Source organism: Alosa sapidissima, chromosome 14 (genome assembly GCF_018492685.1).
Source record: "Alosa sapidissima isolate fAloSap1 chromosome 14, fAloSap1.pri, whole genome shotgun sequence".
Taxonomy (NCBI): domain Eukaryota; kingdom Metazoa; phylum Chordata; class Actinopteri; order Clupeiformes; family Clupeidae; genus Alosa; species Alosa sapidissima.
This window is the reverse complement of record NC_055970.1, coordinates 27778162-27796641: the sequence shown is the minus strand read 5'-3', so window position 1 is coordinate 27796641 and position 18480 is coordinate 27778162. Positions and strand designations below refer to the sequence as shown.

The 18480-nt window shown below is 38.8% G+C and overlaps 1 protein-coding gene across 2 annotated transcripts; it reads right to left on the bottom strand.

Annotated features, from left to right (window-relative positions):
* Positions 1-6546: 6546 nt before the first annotated feature.
* On the bottom strand, positions 6547-18407 carry si:dkey-23n7.10 (SPRY domain-containing SOCS box protein 3). Of its 2 annotated transcripts, none has more exons than XM_042061506.1 (5): positions 18230-18407; positions 8467-8685; positions 7995-8126; positions 7540-7730; positions 6547-7377 (listed from the first exon to the last, which is right to left on the bottom strand). In XM_042061506.1, the coding sequence occupies exons 2-5, from the start codon at positions 8630-8632 to the stop codon at positions 7144-7146; spliced, it is 723 nt and encodes a 240-aa protein (XP_041917440.1). In that variant the 5' UTR covers positions 8633-8685; positions 18230-18407; the 3' UTR covers positions 6547-7143. The 2 variants fall into 2 exon arrangements, with proteins under 2 accessions (XP_041917440.1, XP_041917441.1); XM_042061507.1 differs by having other exon boundaries at positions 8467-8642.
* Positions 18408-18480: the final 73 nt, after the last annotated feature.

Here is an 18480-nt window from a genome sequence, read left to right as displayed (position 1 = left end):
ATGTTCCCTTAATTTTGAGCAGTATATATTATTATAGGAATCAGTATACTTCTACAAAGTCATATCAATTAATTAGAAATACATAATGTAAAATAATCATCCCCACAAACTCAGTGACTAGAAGATGACTGGTGAGGGAGGCCACCAAGACACCTATGACAACTCTGAATAGAAGGAGTTATAAGCTTCAGCAGCTGAGATGGAAGATACTTTGCATACAACAACTTTTGCCCATGGTTCTTCACCAATCAAAGATTCATGGGAGGGAAAAGCTCATACTAAATCTTGACAAGAGTTCACCCAAGACATGGACGACTTCAAGCTCACAAGAAGTACAAGTAGTTCAGAAGAAGGCTGTTGGCATTATGCTGTGGGAATGCTTCTTGGTAGCACGCTCTGGAAGGCATCCATAGCACAGGAGTCCCTTTGACTGGCAAAGCTACACATTATGTAAGTTCACACAACAGATTTTCCTATAGGGGTGAGATCCAAAAAACAAGTAACATTAAGGGAACATTCCTTATAGGTTCGCTAAAGGTTACACAAAATGGAATGGCTTGCTATATCTGCTATTCAGCTGTAAATGCATATTCTGGTTTTACTCAAAACTGCTTCAATTAGCCTTTTTCCACTTTCATTTCACTTTTTAAAGTTCAGATCAGAGTACAGGAACTTTCATGCAATATTCCATGACTTCCTGTTTCACTGAGGTAAATATGAGGCAACACAAAGGCTCAATTTAGTCAGTTTTCAACCTGGGAAAGACAGAGAACACACAAATCAAGTTTGTTGACTTTATTTTTTATTAGCACCATTTATACCATTCAGACATGCAATATAAGTGTGTTGACTTGACTTAAGTCAAGGAATGACTATAAAAACAGCTACTTGAAAATGTGCATATAAGGCAATCATTGAAAAGTCCCCATGTTTACTAGCCTAGAAATCTAGACGTGCCCCTTGCTGCCAGGGCTAGTCTAGCAACTCTCCGTTGGCTTGTGAGCTCCAGAAATCGAAACTTAATCAGGGCATTGAAATCGTGTTTAGAGTCGTTTGGTGGGCGTAACATAATGATTGATGGCAGAGTTGCAACGATTTGGCTTGAATTCCCTGCTACTTGAAAACAAATATCCTATTGCGTCCTATTGCGTGCAGAGGGAATTTGAAAGACAACTGATTATCCCGCCCCTCGGACTGAGCACTGCGAACGGTGAGTGCCCAGACCCTACATTTTAATGGGTCTGGCTCGCCAGGCTACATGTTTACTTTTCCCCCACATAGTGAGGATTGAAAGAGGGGCAACATATCCAAGAATCACTGTAGAAGATGTAGAGCAAAAGTAGCCTCATGAGATCACCCAGTCTTCAAGACATGTCAACAGATTAGTGGAAATGCCTTTACTATCACCAGTGGTCAGTTAGCTAACCACTGGTACATTGACTGGTATTTTTTGGTCAGATGAGAACATTGTGCTCTTTGGCAACAAACATGGGTGGTCTGTTTCTTATACAAAGACACTAGGAACATTGTCATGTCATCACGGACTCCTTGCAATAGAGATATATTTCGTTAAAATTCAAATTCCATGTTCTATACTTTCAACCTTAGAAGATAATGTAATAGATGATTAACAAGTACTATTTTATTGGAAATTCATGGCAAACAATTAATGGCACAATTATCAACATAATACACCTAAAATCCAATAATCACATACATTTATACATTTGTTTTAAAAATACTGTTGGCAGAGACTTCATTTGATATTCAGTTTTTGTGTATGCTGAGTTGTAGAAATAGAAATGGCTAAATAGCACCATAGACACCTTAACAATTTTTTCATCCTAACAAAAAACACTAACGCAGAAAAATGAAGGCATACAAAATTGAAATAAATAAGAAGTACACTTTGGAAATGTGGCCTATGGCATTGTGCTTCCAAAGAAAGCAGTAATGGAGTGGACCCCTGAACATACAGTACATATGGTTACGCTCCTTTGCCTATGGAGCTAAATTTGTCTCAGTAATACTTGTATATGCGCAGAGGGGGATCCACAAATATTTCTTGATTTGCATGTGTGTTTTGATATCTACAAATAAAAAAAATCATATTTGTAACTCGTATATTGATTTTTACAAATATAGATGTGCATTTGTAAATAAAATGCCATTTGTAAAACTGAAAATTTCATTTGTGAAATGTGATTCTGCATTTGTAGATCACCAGCACACGCATTCTTCGCTTTCCAAAGTTACGTGTTTTTGAGACGTTCTTCACATGAAAGTCACACAAATCCACACGTAAATAGGCCTACTTTAATTCACCGGCACACAGAAATCGCAATCCAGTAGATGGCGACATCCACAAATATTTCTAGACTTGCATTCGTGTTTTGACATCCACAAACTGACTCATAACTAAAGATTCTTTGCTCATAACACACAGAGCTAGCGAACCTAGTTCTTAAATCTAACAAGTTATGCCTTTTACAACAAGCTTTTTGATGGAAAAGTGGTGTTTAATTTCGATAATTGTTTAGTAAATGCATAAAACCATCAGTTTGCAAGCGAAATCAAGAATTATGATCTTTGAGTTTGTTTATAGTTACCTAGCAACCTTTCACAGTTCTTGCAGTTCATTACCGAGTAAAAAAAAAAACAACAGCTGGCAACGTTAAAACAGCTGTTCAGGTGGGCTCATAGAATTGGAACTGTATATGAAATGTTGCGCTGAGCCTGGATTTGAACCAACAATCCGTGGGGTCAGAGCTCACTCCTCTAATCACTGTGCTACCACATTTCTTGTAGGCCTACATTACAAACTGACGGTTTTATGCATTTTTTTTTTTACTTGGTAATGAACTGCAAGAACTGACCGTGTGAAAGGCCCAATTGATCTTTTTCCAAGTTTACACTGAATAAAGAGAGGTAAATAGGCCTATTATTTAGACAGAAGTAGCTATTGCACTGGTAAATAGATCACATAAATTCCCATTGAGAGACTGTATAGCCTACTAATAAGCTAGCTAGCAGGCAAACTAACTTAGCTAACGTTATATTATCACCATTTTTTCTTTTTTCTACCTGTAGGCTATAAGTTAACCCTTTGTTCACGGCCTGCTTAAACACAGCGCATAAGATAGGCTATCAATCACTAACTAGAAAAGCATTTCCTGAAGGAAATATAGTGCATGAAAATTCAAAAATATGATGTAAAATATCATACAGAGTAAATACAAGCTATATTGGTTGCTAGGTAGATGAGGTTTAATATAGTTGGAATGACTGAACAGTTAAATAGGTGGATAGTTGACGATAACTGACAGTTGGAGTGGCTCTAATGTTTGCTAGCAGTTATGCTAACTATGTTAACAAAGATAATAATGCTAACCAAGTTACTTAACTATGTTAACAATTCTAACTATATGACTTAGTTAACTTAGCTAATAATTTATAGCAGGTATGCTAAAATACTAAGAATGCTAACATGCTAACCATGTGACTTAGCTAACTTAGCTATTTATTTTTAGCAGTTATGCTAACAATGCTAACTATGCTAACCATGTTACTTAGCTAACTTAGCTAATGTTTTCTAATAGTTTTGTCAAAAATGATAACTATGCTAACAATGCTAACATGTGACCTAGCTAACTTAGCTTATCATTTTTAGTAGTTATGTTAACTATGCTAACCAGCATGCTAACCTAACTATGCTAACCAGCATGCTAACAATGCTAACATGCTAACCATGTGACCTAGCTAACTTAGCTAATCATTTTTAGTAGTTATGCTAACTATGCTAACTAGCATGTTAACAATGTTAAAATGCTAACTATGCTAACCATGTGACTTAAACGTCCCACATACTCAACGCACCCGACCTGTAGCGCGACAATGTGACGTCACAGAAGCGCCGTAACCATTTATACAGAGGTGTCACTGTTGTGAAAATATTAACGCTAACTACGTTACACAGCAGAAGAAGCTGCAGTAAGAAACACTAGTAGCTAGCCTCTGTGATGGTACTTTGGTTGCTACTATTCACAACTACCATCATCATTATCATCTAGTTTCCAAGGTGTGTGCACAGGTAGATAGATAGATAGATAGATAGATGGATAGATATATAGATAGATACTTTAGTCATCCCGAGGGAAATTTTAATAATTTAAACAGTTTAGTTAGCTGGCTAGCTAGTTAGCAGCTGGCTGAGTTTGTGTTATTTCCTGAAGTGGAAAGAGATTTTGTTCAGGCCTTAATAGATATCCTTTGTTTGAAAATAAATTGTTTCTATTCTTTCCTCTTAATTCCATGTGTTGCAACTCTCGCTTGTTAACCTATCCAGCAAACTATTACAAATTCACGACTGTAACAAAACAATGCAACTCTCGCTTGCCCTCGAACTAGTCCATCTTCCTGTTTCCGCTTTGTCGCGCTCGTCTGAAAAAAAATGAGTGGTGCGCTACCTCGCGCTACCTGGGTTAAATCCTTGCGCGCCAGCAAGATCTACGTCATTTTGACGTCACGTTTTCGCACTACCGGTCGGGTGCGTTGAGTATGTAGAAGCCCTTAGCTAACCTAGCTAATCATTTTTAGTAGTTATGCTAACTATGCTAACTAGCATGCTAACTATGCTAACTAACATGCTAACTATGCTAACCATGTGACTTAGGTAACCTAGCTAATCATTTTTAGCAGTTATGCTTACTATGCTAACTAACATGCTAACTATGCCAACCATGGTACTTAGCTAACTTAGCTAATCATTTTTAGCATTTTTGCTAAAAATGCTAACAATGTTAACATGTTAACTATGCTAACCATGCTAACTAGCTACAGTGGGTAGGAGTCATAGTTGATGACAAGTAACAGTTACAATGGCTGACCAGTTAAAAAGTTCAGTAGTTTAAAGGGTTAAATTGTTTAACAGTGAAATATTGTAGTGAGGACTTTTATTTTGAAACAGTTTTTGGCAGAGGAACAGTTGAACAGGGTGTGTAGTCTTAATAGAGCCAGTTTGTATGCTTAAAGCCTGAGACTGGCAGTTGAGCCAGGTGGCATGACCACCTGGCATAGGATTCTAATTGCTTAACGGCTCTATTGTGATGTCATCACTAATTAATAGTTTAAAAAGTATAAAAGTTACAAAGATGAAAAATACAAAGCCCACATGTCATAAGTAAGACCTACGTAACATAGTTTGAATGAAGTTTCTACGTTAAGTGGTTGAAGCTGCATTAACTACGTTAGAAGAAGAAGAACTAGAAAAGCATTTCCTGAAGGAAATACAGTGCATGAAAATGCAAAAAATATGATGTAAAATATCATACAGAGTAAAAACAAATAATGCAGATATAGTTGCAATAGTGTTGCTAGGGTACATATGTTGGTTGTTATGCCAAATTAAGTGGTTGCTATGCTGGTTGCTTAGGTAATCCTGTTGGTTGCTATGGTGGTTGCTAGGTTGAAGTTGTGGTGGTTGCTAGGCTGTTGCTAGGGTATTTGACATAGTTGCTAGGCTGTTGCTAGGATATTTGACATGGTTGCTAGGCTGTTGCTAGGGTATTTGACATGGCTGTTGCTAGGGTTGCTAGGCTGTAACAGTGGAAGTGGTTGCTAGGCTGTTGCTAGGGAATTTGACATGGTTGCTAGGCTGTTGCTAGGGTAGTTATGGTGGTTGTTATGCTGTTGCTAGGGTACTTGTGGTGGTTGCTATGCTGGTTGCTAGGTTAGACTCATTGGTTGCTATGTTGGTTGCTAGGTTGTAACAGTGGAAGTGGTTGCTAGGCTGTTACTAGGGTATTTGACATGGTTGCTAGGCTGTTGCTAGGGTAGTTATGGTGGTTGTTATGCTGTTGCTAGGGTACTTGTGGTGGTTGCTATGCTGGTTGCTAGGTTAAACTCATTGGTTGCTATATTGGTTGCTAGGTTGTAACTGGAAGTGGTTGCTAGGCTGTTGCTAGGGTATTTGACATGGTTACTAGGCCGTTGCAATGGTACTTGAGGTGGTTGCTAGGCTGTTGCTAGGTTAGTTGTGGTGGTTGCTATGTTGGTTGCTAGGTTAAAGTCATTGGTTGCTATATTGGTTGCTTGGTTGTAACTGTGGAAGTGGTTGCTAGGCTGTTGCCTGGGTATTTAACATGGTTGCTAGGCTGTTGCTAGGGTATTTGACATGGTTGCTATGCTGTTGCTAGGGTACTTGAGGTGGTTGCTAGGCTGTTGCTAGGTCAGTTGTGGTGGTTGCTAGGCTGGTTGCTAGGTTAAACTCATTGGTTGCTATGTTGGTTGCTAGGTTGTAACTGTATAAGTTGTTGCTAGGCTGTTGCTAGGGTATTTGACATGGTTGCTAGGCTGTTGCTAGGGTATTTGACATGATATGTGAAGAACGTCTCAAAAATATGTAACTTTGGAAAGCGAAGAATGCGTGTGCTGGTGATCCACAAATGCAGAATCACATTTCACAAATCAAATTTTCGTTTTTACAAATGGCATTTTATTTACAAATGCACATCTATATTTGTAAAAATCAATATACGAGTTACAAATATATATTTTTTTATTTGTAGATATCAAAACACACATGCAAATCAAGAAATATTTGTGGATCCCCCTCTGCGCATATACAAATATTATTGAGACAAATTTAGCTCCATACTTTGCACCCCCACTTGCAATGGCACAGCATCAGCCTTTAGGCAGAATCAGCTTAATTCTCTATACCTGAGAAGGTGTGGATAAAAAGGTTATGGGTTTTTCTTCAGAGAAGGCTTGCATTTCTCCCCACACTTGAGGACACCATGCTCTTGTGTGTTACTTATATTCAACCCCTAGATTGTAACCTGAATGATTATTTATTGAAATGAAATTCTCTATTGTTGATAAACTCTGTTGTCCATCTTCACTTTATGTTGCAGTTCCTGAGCTGGCCATAACAGTATTAAAAATAATGCTACTACTGACGACAATATACATGTTTATAACCCTTAAAGATAGAGTCACCAATACTGGAGAAAAATTGTTGATATTTGAACTCAATGGCCAAATTACCCTTCAGAAATAATGGCACCAGTTTCTGATTGACTGTAGCAATAGTGTTGTGTGAGTTGTGTGGGTGTAGAGTCATGATGTATTTGAGAGGTTCTCTTACACTTGACCAAACAGCTTCTGATGTTGTCCTGTGTTTGTGGTAATATGAAGCTGTTCACACATAGACAGAGGTAAAGGCAGTGAGTCGAGGTGGGCCTGAGGCCTAATGCTTTTAGATATGACATGGAGGCAGGAATCCTGGAGTGAAGTTAGACGATGGGTGCGCAGCCCCAACCGTAACTCTGTCTCAGGAGCTGTGGAGCTCACTAAAGGGTATAGAGGCCTGGCCACCTGTATGGAGTAAAGTTTAACAAATTAATGTTCACCTGTGTAGTTTAATGCGTTAATGTTACTGATAATATGGCCAGGAAATGAGGCATGCAAGCTGCTCAGTAAAGTATGTGCACTTTGGCTTGATGTTGGCTGTTTTGCAGAATGGTATTTGACCCCTACCTTATCTAGACCAGTAAAGGCAAGCCCAAGGCTTATTCCATTGCGGTAGAATCTCAGTGCTCCAGATTCAAGGTCCAGCAACACACCAATAACAGTGCTTTTATCATAAAAAGCTTCTGTGTATTTTTTACTCTTGCCATTGTGCCAGAGAGAGCCCTTGTAAGACAGACCCCAGCTCTCCCCATCCATACCTGAGCAGTTACAGAACACACATTGAGTAACACAAATATAGCCCTTTGGGACAAAGACCATATAGCACATCATCTTTTTAAATTATGATACAGATGACTCCTGAAACTTGTTGATAAACTATATATTTATACATCTCTTTTTTCCTATGTTTTCATTCAATGACATGGCAATTATTTTCTAGTTGGTAAATGTTTATGGATGAACTGATTGACTGGTTGATCAACAGTGTGCCATGATGACAAGAAGAAACAGAACAGACTCACCTAATAGGTTAAGAAATGGCGTTTTGCCAGAGTGCAGAAGAGCCTGCTTTGTCCCCAACCCCACCATCACAGAAGTCCCATATGGAGGCTCGATGAACTCTATCTCCCAGTAATGTTCTCCATAACAGAAACCTGAAAACCAAAATCCATTCAATTTGTTTAATTAACTTCACAATCTTTATTGCAGATAGTGGCCAGAGGATGCTCTAAACATTTTAATTGTATGCATACAATCTGCAGGATTGCCAAATTTAAAGGATTATCAGATGTTTGAACTGAAAGAACCCTTCCTTTTGACTGAGTGATATACATACACTTTTTTGATATAGGCCTGTAATAACTTATTTCATCTCAAGCTTTCTTTACAGTTGTATGGATGCAGACGTTTAGTTGGGACAACATTGTCCAGTGTATCAACAGAAACACAACTGCATAGCATAATGTTATAGCCTATAGATCTATGTGACCTCACCTTTGGTACCACGGACCCCTGCGGATCCTTCACTCTCCAAGAGCATGTTAGTGTGAAAGTAAACAGCCTGTTGGCACGGTGACAGCTGGACAGCCGTGGACTTGGCCTCCGCATCCCAATGCCAGTGCTCCCACGTATGACCCAAGCGTCCTGGATGTGAGGTCATTGTTCTGCGGCTGAGGAGTTTTAAACAAGCCCGTTGTTTCTCTGGTACGGAGCCTAGGAGATGTCATTGCAAGATTTTTTTTTATTACATTGCAGTCTCATTTTACTAGATTGTGCGTTCAATTTAGTAAAGCAGGCACATATTTTACTAAATCGAGCACGCAATTTACTAAATCATGCACAAGTTTTACTAAATTGTGCAATCATTTTACAAAAATTAAGTCAAATGAGCAAATTATTTAGTAAAACCTGTGCACAATTACTTAAGTTGCTCAATTGAGAGCACAATCTAGTAAATTGAGAGCACAATTGAATAAAATGAGCACACAATTTAGTACATGAGCGCACATTTTCTGGATATACACAAAAAATATCTTGCAATGACACGTCCTGGGTTCCGTACTCTGCCACACCTCGGCGTTCAACCTTATTAGAACGCCTTATGACGCTGCAAAAGGCTACTAGGCCACTAGGCCTAATATTGTACAGGTAGGTCTCAAAATATTAGAATATAGAAAAGTAAATTTCCCCCCCTAATTTATTTCTTTCATCTTTCATGTTCTAGATTCATTACATATAAACTGAAATATTTCAAGCCGATAGGTCTTAAGGTCGTCTGTATTGTTGAGTCTGGTGTCCCTCATTTTCCTCTTCACAATACCCCATAGATACTCTATGGGGTTCAAAGTTGTCTGACCAATCAAGCACAGTAATACCATGATTGGGAAACCAGTTACTAGCAGTTTTGACACTGTGGGCTCTAAAATCTCCTGGTAGAAAGTTGTGGAAACATCAAACTGGACTTCAAGCAATTTGAATTCTGTTCCTCTCCACTCTTCCCCCAGACTTTTCAAAAAAGGCTCACGTGAAACTGCATCTGCGCACATGAATGTTTCACATGCACATGAAAGTTTCGCGAGCACATGAAACTAAACTTTAGATTTTTTTTGTCCCCTTAGGGGCTCCGTAAAGTTCAAATTGAACTATTGAAAATAATTACTTCAAGATGCATTATTGCATTTAAGAATCAAATGTGGTTAAAAGTAATGACTAGCCTTGGAGTGGAGTCAAAAGTACAATATTTATCTTTCAAATGTAGTCGAGTAAGTCACAAGTTTCCAAAAATATTAATACTCAAGTCAAGTAAAGATCAAAAATCATACTTAAAGCGATGGTTCGGAGTAATTTCACCCTAGGGTCCTTTGCACCATGACCCCGAGCCAAACACCCTCCCAGAACCTGTTTTCCCTTGGTCGAACCCTGGTCGAGTAACCCTGTCAGAAACTAATGAGTTTCTGCAGGCGTAACTTTTATCTCGTAAATTACCCCACTAATAATGCCCTGAATGGTACAAAACTTCTACAGTATGTTCTTTACTCATAAAACAAGGCATTGAAAAGTTTGTAGGTACACCAGTTTATTATGTCATATAATGATTGTCAAAGTTTTTTTTTATCCTTTTTTTTCTGTCATCTACTTCCTGAATTTTTGGTCAACGATACCCGGGACACCGAAACACCGGGGCACATGAAATTTGGTGGGTATGTAGCCCCACTAGACTTTTACGGAAAAATTTAGTTTGGTCCCCGGGGGCCACTCCCCCTCCGCGCTGGGCCCCCCGAAACCCAAAAAATGCAGTTTTTCCTAAATAACTACCTGAACCGTGGCACCGAGGATGAAGAAATTTTTATGGTATGTTGGTCTCAAGGGCCCACATCAACCTAGCCCATAATCACTCATTTGTGATTTGCACCCCCCCCCCCCCCCCCGGTAAAAAATGAAAATGCAGTATCATTCTGCTTTAATCGCCCCTCTCTTCAGTTAAGATGTTCAGAACTGCACTACATTTTATGTGTATAATTAACCTGGCATTCTCTGGGGGTATGCCAAGTTTCGTAGAATATCATCCATGGGGGGGGTCTAAAAAATTTTAAGTTATGTGTACATTTAGTGACTGTACACTCATTGGCCTGTAGATGGTGGTGCACACATAGTACATAATACACACACACGCACACACACACACAGGCACAGCACATACTATCGGTACCGGCAATTAGAACGGCCGATACATAATTACAAATTCAGTAGGATTAAAGGAAAACCAAATATTCATCATCATCATCATGGCTGCATTTCCAGTATTGGCGATACGTAGTCGTTTGTCCACCAGATGGCGCATCGTTGCAGTGAGACGTAATTTTGTTGGAACTTGTTCCTACAAGGACTGTAGTTTACCGCAGAGAACGTCTAATAAGGATAGGACGATTTTCACATGAAATGTAATTCCCATTTGTTCTTGAAGCCGAAATAAATCTGAGAATGTTTATCGGACATGCTTGGTTTTTACTGCAGGTACGTTAATCTTATATCAATAGCTATATGACCTAGGTACAATAATGTTACCGTTAGCATTGGTTGAGTGATGGAGGCCAATTTGATTGCATTTGTAGAAAACTATGCGGTTATACCAAGCAAATTGATAGCAGCACTAATTGTATCTTTCGACTGTCATCTCATTTGCTTATGACCATAACCTAGGCTACTAAAGTCAAAGTCAAAGTCAGCTTTATTGTCAATTTCTTCACATGTTCCAGACATACAAAGAGATCGAAATTACGTTTCTCACTATCCCACGGTGAAGACAAGACATATTTTACCAATTTAGGTCCACAGACAAACATAACATTCAAGTAAACAAAAAAGTAAGTAAATAAGTAAATAAAAAAGTAAGTAAATAAGTAAATAAGAGGGCACATATAATAATGAAAAAATAAGAGCAGCAAAATGTGGTTGAAATTGTGCATAGACAGTCAATAAAAATACTAGTGCAAATACAGGCCAATAAAAGGCTTGGGTAGTTCTGTTTGACCTAAGTAAGAAGAAAGTGACATAGTGGTGCAAGTTATGTAAGAGCAGCAGAAGTGTTGTGTTTTCAGGACAACAACACCAGTTGTAAAGTGTACAAGTGTACAAGTGTGCAAGTGTGCAAGTGGAGTAGTGCAGGCGGCCATTTTGGGTCCAATGTCCAGGATGTTATGTAGCTGAGGGTGGAGGGGGGAGAGGAGGGAGAGAGTTCAGCATCCTTACGGCTTGGTGTATGAAGCTGTTGGTGAGTCTGGTAGTGCGGGAGTGCAGGCTTCTGTACCTCTTCCCAGAGGGCAGTAGATCAAACAGATTGTGAGCGGGGTGACTTGCATCACTCACAATTTTGGTCGCCTTGCGGGTGAGGTGGGTGGTGTAAATGTCCTTCAGGGAGGGGAGTGAAGCACCAATAATCCTTCCAGCTGTGTTCACTATGCGCTGCAGGGCTTTCCTGTTGTATTCAGTGCAGCTTCCGCCCCACACAGCGATACAGCTGGAGAGGATGCTCTCGATGGTGCCTCGGTAGAATGTGGTCATGATGGCTGGTGGAGCACTTGCTCGCCTGAGTTTCCGCAGGAAGTACAGGCGGCGCTGAGCTCTCTTCGCCAGTGATGCAGTGTTGGTGGTCCAGGAGAGGTCTTCACTGATGTGCACCCCCAGGAATTTGGTGCTGCTCGCTCTCTCCACCACAGCACCGTCGATGGTCAGTGGCAGGTGTTGGGTGTGACCTCTCCGGAAGTCAACAACAATCTCTTTGGTCTTGCTGACGTTCAGCAGGAGGTTGTTGTCCCTGCACCACGTGGTCAGATGGTCGACCTCCAACCTGTATTGAGTCTCGTCGCCCTTGGTGATGAGACCCACCAGAGTTGTGTCGTCAGCAAATTTCACTATGTGATTGTTGCTGTAGGTTGCAGTGCAGTCATGCGTCAGCAGGGTGAAGAGCAGCGGACTGAGCACGCAGCCTTGGGGAGCTAAGTGAGTTAGCCACAACACGTTCGCTATGTGATGGTTTTTTAATGTAAAATATATAGGCTACCTAAAAGATAACCTGTCTATGATGCATCCTAAACACCGGGCTGGGACATTTCTGCTCAAAGTCTCAAAAAGCATCTGAGTCAACGTTCATTCCCAAACACCCATAGGCTACTTCAATCCTCTATTTTCAAAGGTGATTCAAGTAAGGAAGAGCATGGCCCAAAGTAAAGTAACTAGGACTGAAACTACATTTGTCAAAGTGAATAATTTGTGCCAACTCGCCGCAATGTAGATTTATTAACGCACACGTGATGATCTACATCTCCATTTAAACCAAATGTTTTAGAGCGCACGTTGAGAGATGTATCCAGGGCAGGGCTGTACCTACACATATTTGTTTTACGTGCTACAAAAATCATTCTTTGCAATGGATGATCTAGTACAAATGTTACATAGAGGGAGAGCAGAACGTTCAGAAAAAGTCCTGTTGGCAAATTTGAGGAAAAGTCGGTAAAGGGGCTATTTCACACAATTTGAGGGTGCTGAATTCAAATATTTTGTTTACCAAGCTCAATTTTGAGTTTTTAGCTTGATAATTAGCATAATTCACATACTTTTTGGTTTTGCCATCAGATATCATAGGAATTGCAAAAAATAAGGCATTAATATACTCTTTATGTATCAGATATGTTGTAGGACAGGACAGGAATTACCCCAATGACCCTCATGTAGGAAATGAAAATAAGCTAAAATTCAAATATAAATTGAAATAATAGCTAAAATTCAGTATGACGTTTAGAAGCTAAATAGATTCCTTGATAATAAATTGATAAAATAGTAGGTGACTGCTCATTTTTCTGTAGAAAGTACTTTGTCACTAACTATTAAGAACAGCTGTCAGTCTTTACAGAGGATTTACACTGTATTTTTTTTACTGTAAAGGCGACTGTGCTTGCCTAGTTAAAACATCGCACTGGTGCTCTTTATCATTCAAATTCCAGCCATGCAAAAAATGGAAGAGTGTGCATATTTGAGGGTTGCTGAAGAGTGCTATGGAGATTGCATTATTTGCAAAAAAATTAGACAAGATATCCTTTATAGTGCAACAAAAAGAAACATTCTCCAGTGCATCATTACTGCATATGATGCTGACAGGGAAGTGGACCTAGAATGAATCCTCAGCTATGAACTGATTAATGTCCCTGTACTGTAGCAATTGCAGATAGCGATGGTTATTTGTGAAGTGGAAATAAGTCTTATTCTCACTCAGGTGCTGTCTAGCAATGTGGAATGTCCAGTAGTGATCACTGCAAAAACTGCTCATTCAACACTGGTAATAGATGCTCAAGAGTTATGTCTTTAGGACGCCCATCTGACTGCAGCACATTTAAGAAGTATGCAGGAAAGTTTGTAAGAAACTTTTGTATTGTTATTTGGTATTTGTTATGTGGTAGCAAATTATGTTGACTATCAAAGAAATAGACCTAATGTAGGAATGCACACAGATATTGCAACAGATACGCTCAGGCCAATCCAAATTTTTCTCATCTGTTCCTCGTTGGTGGAACACTGCCAGTACCTACAAGGGCAGGGTCATCCCTCTCCATTTCCAAAAAACTCCTGAAGACCCAGCACTTTAGGGAACATCTCCTTTCATAGCACCACTTACAACAAGTCTTGCTGATCCTAGCACTTACCACACATCATGAACTGACACTCAACTGTTTAAAAACAGCACTCACTGATGCACTTATTCTTACTGTACTCTACCGTTTTTAAATTGTCCTAAAATTGTTGAGAGAATTGCTTTAAAACTTAACTGTTACCATGTTGTTAGTCGCTTTGGTTAAAAATGTGTCAGCCAAATGTAATGTAATGTAATGTAATGTAATAATGGTGTAGGCCTATCTGATTAAGACCCAAAGAGTGGTTGACACATACTTATTAAATAACACAGGGAGCAAAGAAGACTATCTTCACTTTTTTCCCTTTGCAACTGTCAAAGAAATCCCATAAACACAGGAAGGCCTAGGCTATCCTACATCAGATGGCCTAAAGATTAGGCTCTTCTGCATAGCATTAAGTGATTGGCATGCAGTAATTTGAACACTGACCATGATTTAGCCTACTTTGGCTATTTAAAGGTAATTTATTGCCAAAACATCACACAATATAAATGAGCTATAACAAACAATAAAGGACATAATCACACACAAACTACTATTTTACTGACTACAAAAATAATAATTATGTATGAAGTTTAAAAGTTTAAAACCCAGAATTGACCAAAAGTGCACCAAATTCAACACAAATGACTTAATACACTTGGAGGAGGCCTGCGTCCTTTCTTTTTCCAGATATTTTAGGATTTGGATATCGTTTCAGTATCGAGTATCGAGATATTTATGGCAGGTATTGTATCGAAGTCATAATTTTGGTATCATGACAACACTATGACAGAGCCACTCTGTTTTCTAGATGTCGAGGATCGGAGGCTCTACCACCAACAAGTGATGCTGCTCAATGGCATATTAGAAGAGCACATTATCAAGCTCTAGTATGGAGGCAAGCACACATACCAAATCCAGTGTTACTAGAAGTAAAATGTTTTTTACTTGTCGGTTGTTGCTGACGGTAGATGCAGTTCTGCATTAGGCTTATTCCCGCTATCTAAGTTCATATGTAGGCCTACTGTAGGATATATTCTGAGTTGAAGGTTATCTGTGTAATTTGTTATTGTGATGAAATGCATTTAGCACCACGAGTGACTCACTATGTTAGCAATAAAAATATGGTTGTGTTTTAATTAGAATTTCCGAGTTTATTACATGTTAACTGTAATCATGTTCCCATTAAATACATTAATAAACTATAGTATGGCCTCTTTAATGCTCAAACATGTATTTAGAGAACACTTTTATTTGGTTTTAGTGATTACTTTTGAAATCAACCCAATTTAGGGAAAAATAAGCAAATTTTATGTTAAAATGCTGATTATGCGGCTTAGAACTCAGAATTGAGCTTGGTAAACAAAATATTCAGAATCAGCACCCTCAAATTAGGTAAGAAGGGTGGTTTACCAACTTTTCCTCAAATTTGCCGTCAGAAGTTCTCTTCTGTGAAGCTGCCGGTCCGATACAGTTTTGCCTATGGCTACCGTGAGACTGAGATGCTTTTTGTTTGTTCAAAGTGCGTGTTTAGGGTGTGAGAGGGGAGTCGGTGTGCTTTGATTCCAGCTTGGTATTTATAGTCTATGCGATTAAAAAACATGTGTGTGTGAAGTATCCAAACAATGATAACACTTTCATTATGGCTGCTTTAGCCACAGACCTTGAGCTACTGTACAGTGGGTTGGGTTCCATTTAAAAGTGTCCACTTCATTCGCGCTTTCCGCTTGATACTGTAAGCCATTGGTTCCCAAAGGAGATTTTATTTGGGTCGCCAGCATAGCCTAGTTAGTCCATGAGCCACAGGCCCAAAAAGGGGCGTGTCACTACGACTTGGGGGGTAAATTCTCACTATATTTTTCTGAAAGCTACATATCTCTGGAGTATAAAATGGTATGATAGCAAGTTGGATCTTGTAGCTTTGTGGCTGTACAGGCCTTCAAAGTTGACCTCTGATTTGAAAAAAGGAAATTCCGCCTATTGGCTTTTTTTTTGTTAAACCACTCATAAGAGCCCAGAAAATAATCCAAACCCCATTTTTACTGATGCATATGTGGTGTTTGATGTTGGCATACATATTTTGAATCATTATGTGATTTTGCCCTTCATTTTGGTTGATAAAATTCAAGATTTATGTGTAATAATGAGCAAATCTACGTTTTCAGAGACACGTGTTGCAGCACTAATTGAAATGTCCACTACCTCATTAATCAATGTATTTATACCTTCCTACCTCCCACCAGAGACTTGAAATACAAGTGATTACATAGGTCTGCATTGCTATGCTATTTACTATTTGTAAATGTACTATTTGGAAACACCCCAAAATTCAGTAAATTAGTATTTTATTGAAACTACCCATAAGAGATATTCCAAGAGATCAAAACATCATAATTTCACATATTACCTTTACATTTAAGGAATACCATATGAAAATTGTTCACATCACCACATGTACCCATCTTAACATAAATATTATAATTGTATAATGTCCAGGGCACATGAAATACATACAGTAATTTCCTGTGTATTAGCCGTATTGTGTATAAGCCACAGGACAGTGTTTTATGCAAGTTAAAAGAAACAAAACCATATACCATATTAACTGCCCCCGTGTATTAACCTCATAGCTGAAGAAATTTTGCAAAATCATAAATAAGCTGCAGCTAATAGTTGGGAAATTATGGTAATTGCATCACAGGTGCTAAAATGATCTACATTATACATTTTAGTTGTACTTTTGACTAGTAAGAATGTGGGAATGAGATGAACTGGTTGGTGAAAATTCATACTTTACACATTGTTATTATTATGTACAATTATTATTATTATTATCATAATTAAAATTGTCTTTCATCTGATGTTAAAATAATTTCCATTGAAAAGAAATAATAACTATTTTCCAAGACTTGATCTACAAGTACATACATTTACAAGAGTTTTAAAAATTCTACACAGTTAGATCTGATGAGACAGAAACTGAAATTGGATCAATCCATTTTCAGAGGAACATGAGTTCATTTGCATATCTACAGCAGGCAAAGCAACACAAGAGGTTAGGGATGATCTGATTCAGGCTCATACTACAGACATAGAGGCTGGAGTCAGATACACCTAAGCACAAATTCCATGATACATTGACAAAGCAAAAATTAAATACATTTACAAGCATGAGTCAAAAAAGAAAACACAGGCACGTGGCAAGACCATCATGTTAAAGACTGGACATGAGAGAAGTCTTTTGTCACCCTTTGGACCTTTTAATATATTTTTTTCCGAAGTGTTTACAACTTAGTGTTAACTAATAATTGTTGCAAACTGGTGCTACGAACAATTAGTGCATTCCTGGATCTACATCCTTATGCATGCTTCCTGCCAGGAGTTTTACCGGCTTTTCCCAAATCACGGAAGTAACGTCGACGCAGCGGTTTAGTAGCAGATAATAGCATCCATCAGGCAAGTGTTATTTAAATAAACTCCTGGTGTACTTACAAACTTTTCAATGTCTCGTTTTATGAGTAAAGAACATACTGTAGAAGTTTCGTACCATTCAGGGCATTATTAGGGTCATTTACGAGATAAAAGTTGGTTCTATTACGCCTGCAGAAACTCATTAGTTTCTGACAGGGCTACTCGACCAGGGTTCGACCAAGGGAAAACAGGTTCTGGGAGGGTGTTTGGCTCGGAGTCATGGTGCAAAGGACCCTAGGGTGAAATTACTCAGAACCATCGCTTTAAGTAGGCTACTCGGTAAATGTAGGCTAGTTACTGTCCACCTCTGGTAAAGTCACATATCATGAAGTCAACAAATGATCGGAAAACGTACAAATAGGGGCTTTTGGTCAGTTTCAAGAAGGAACAAACCAGAGAGGGTTAAAGCGGAGCTAGTAATCAAGGATCTTTGAACAAACTGCTATGGCAAAATATTATTCAGTCACGGGTGTGCACAAAATGAATTAATATAACTAACAATAAGCCAAAAGCTACCAGTTACTAGCTAATAACGTTCTCACACAGGCTATATCAAACCTTCACAATCGTTTTAACGTTGAGTTTATTACATTACAGGCTGAACCTTTTTTCCCCTTTACCTTATTCGTGGTCAGCCAGGAACTCCCAAATCCTCCTCTTTTTCATGCCTTTGACTCAAAACGAAATGTAAACAGTCCGTCATGTGCTTCCAGTCCAAACTGAATGTAACACAACGTCACTTCATACTACCAGAGCCCGTCTACGGACATTCTTTGATACTACAAAAACGTGAAGCTGCGAACGTTGACACTAGTTTGGTTCCTCCCACATGTGAAGGAGGGTGTGTTATGAACGTAGGGTAAACACATTT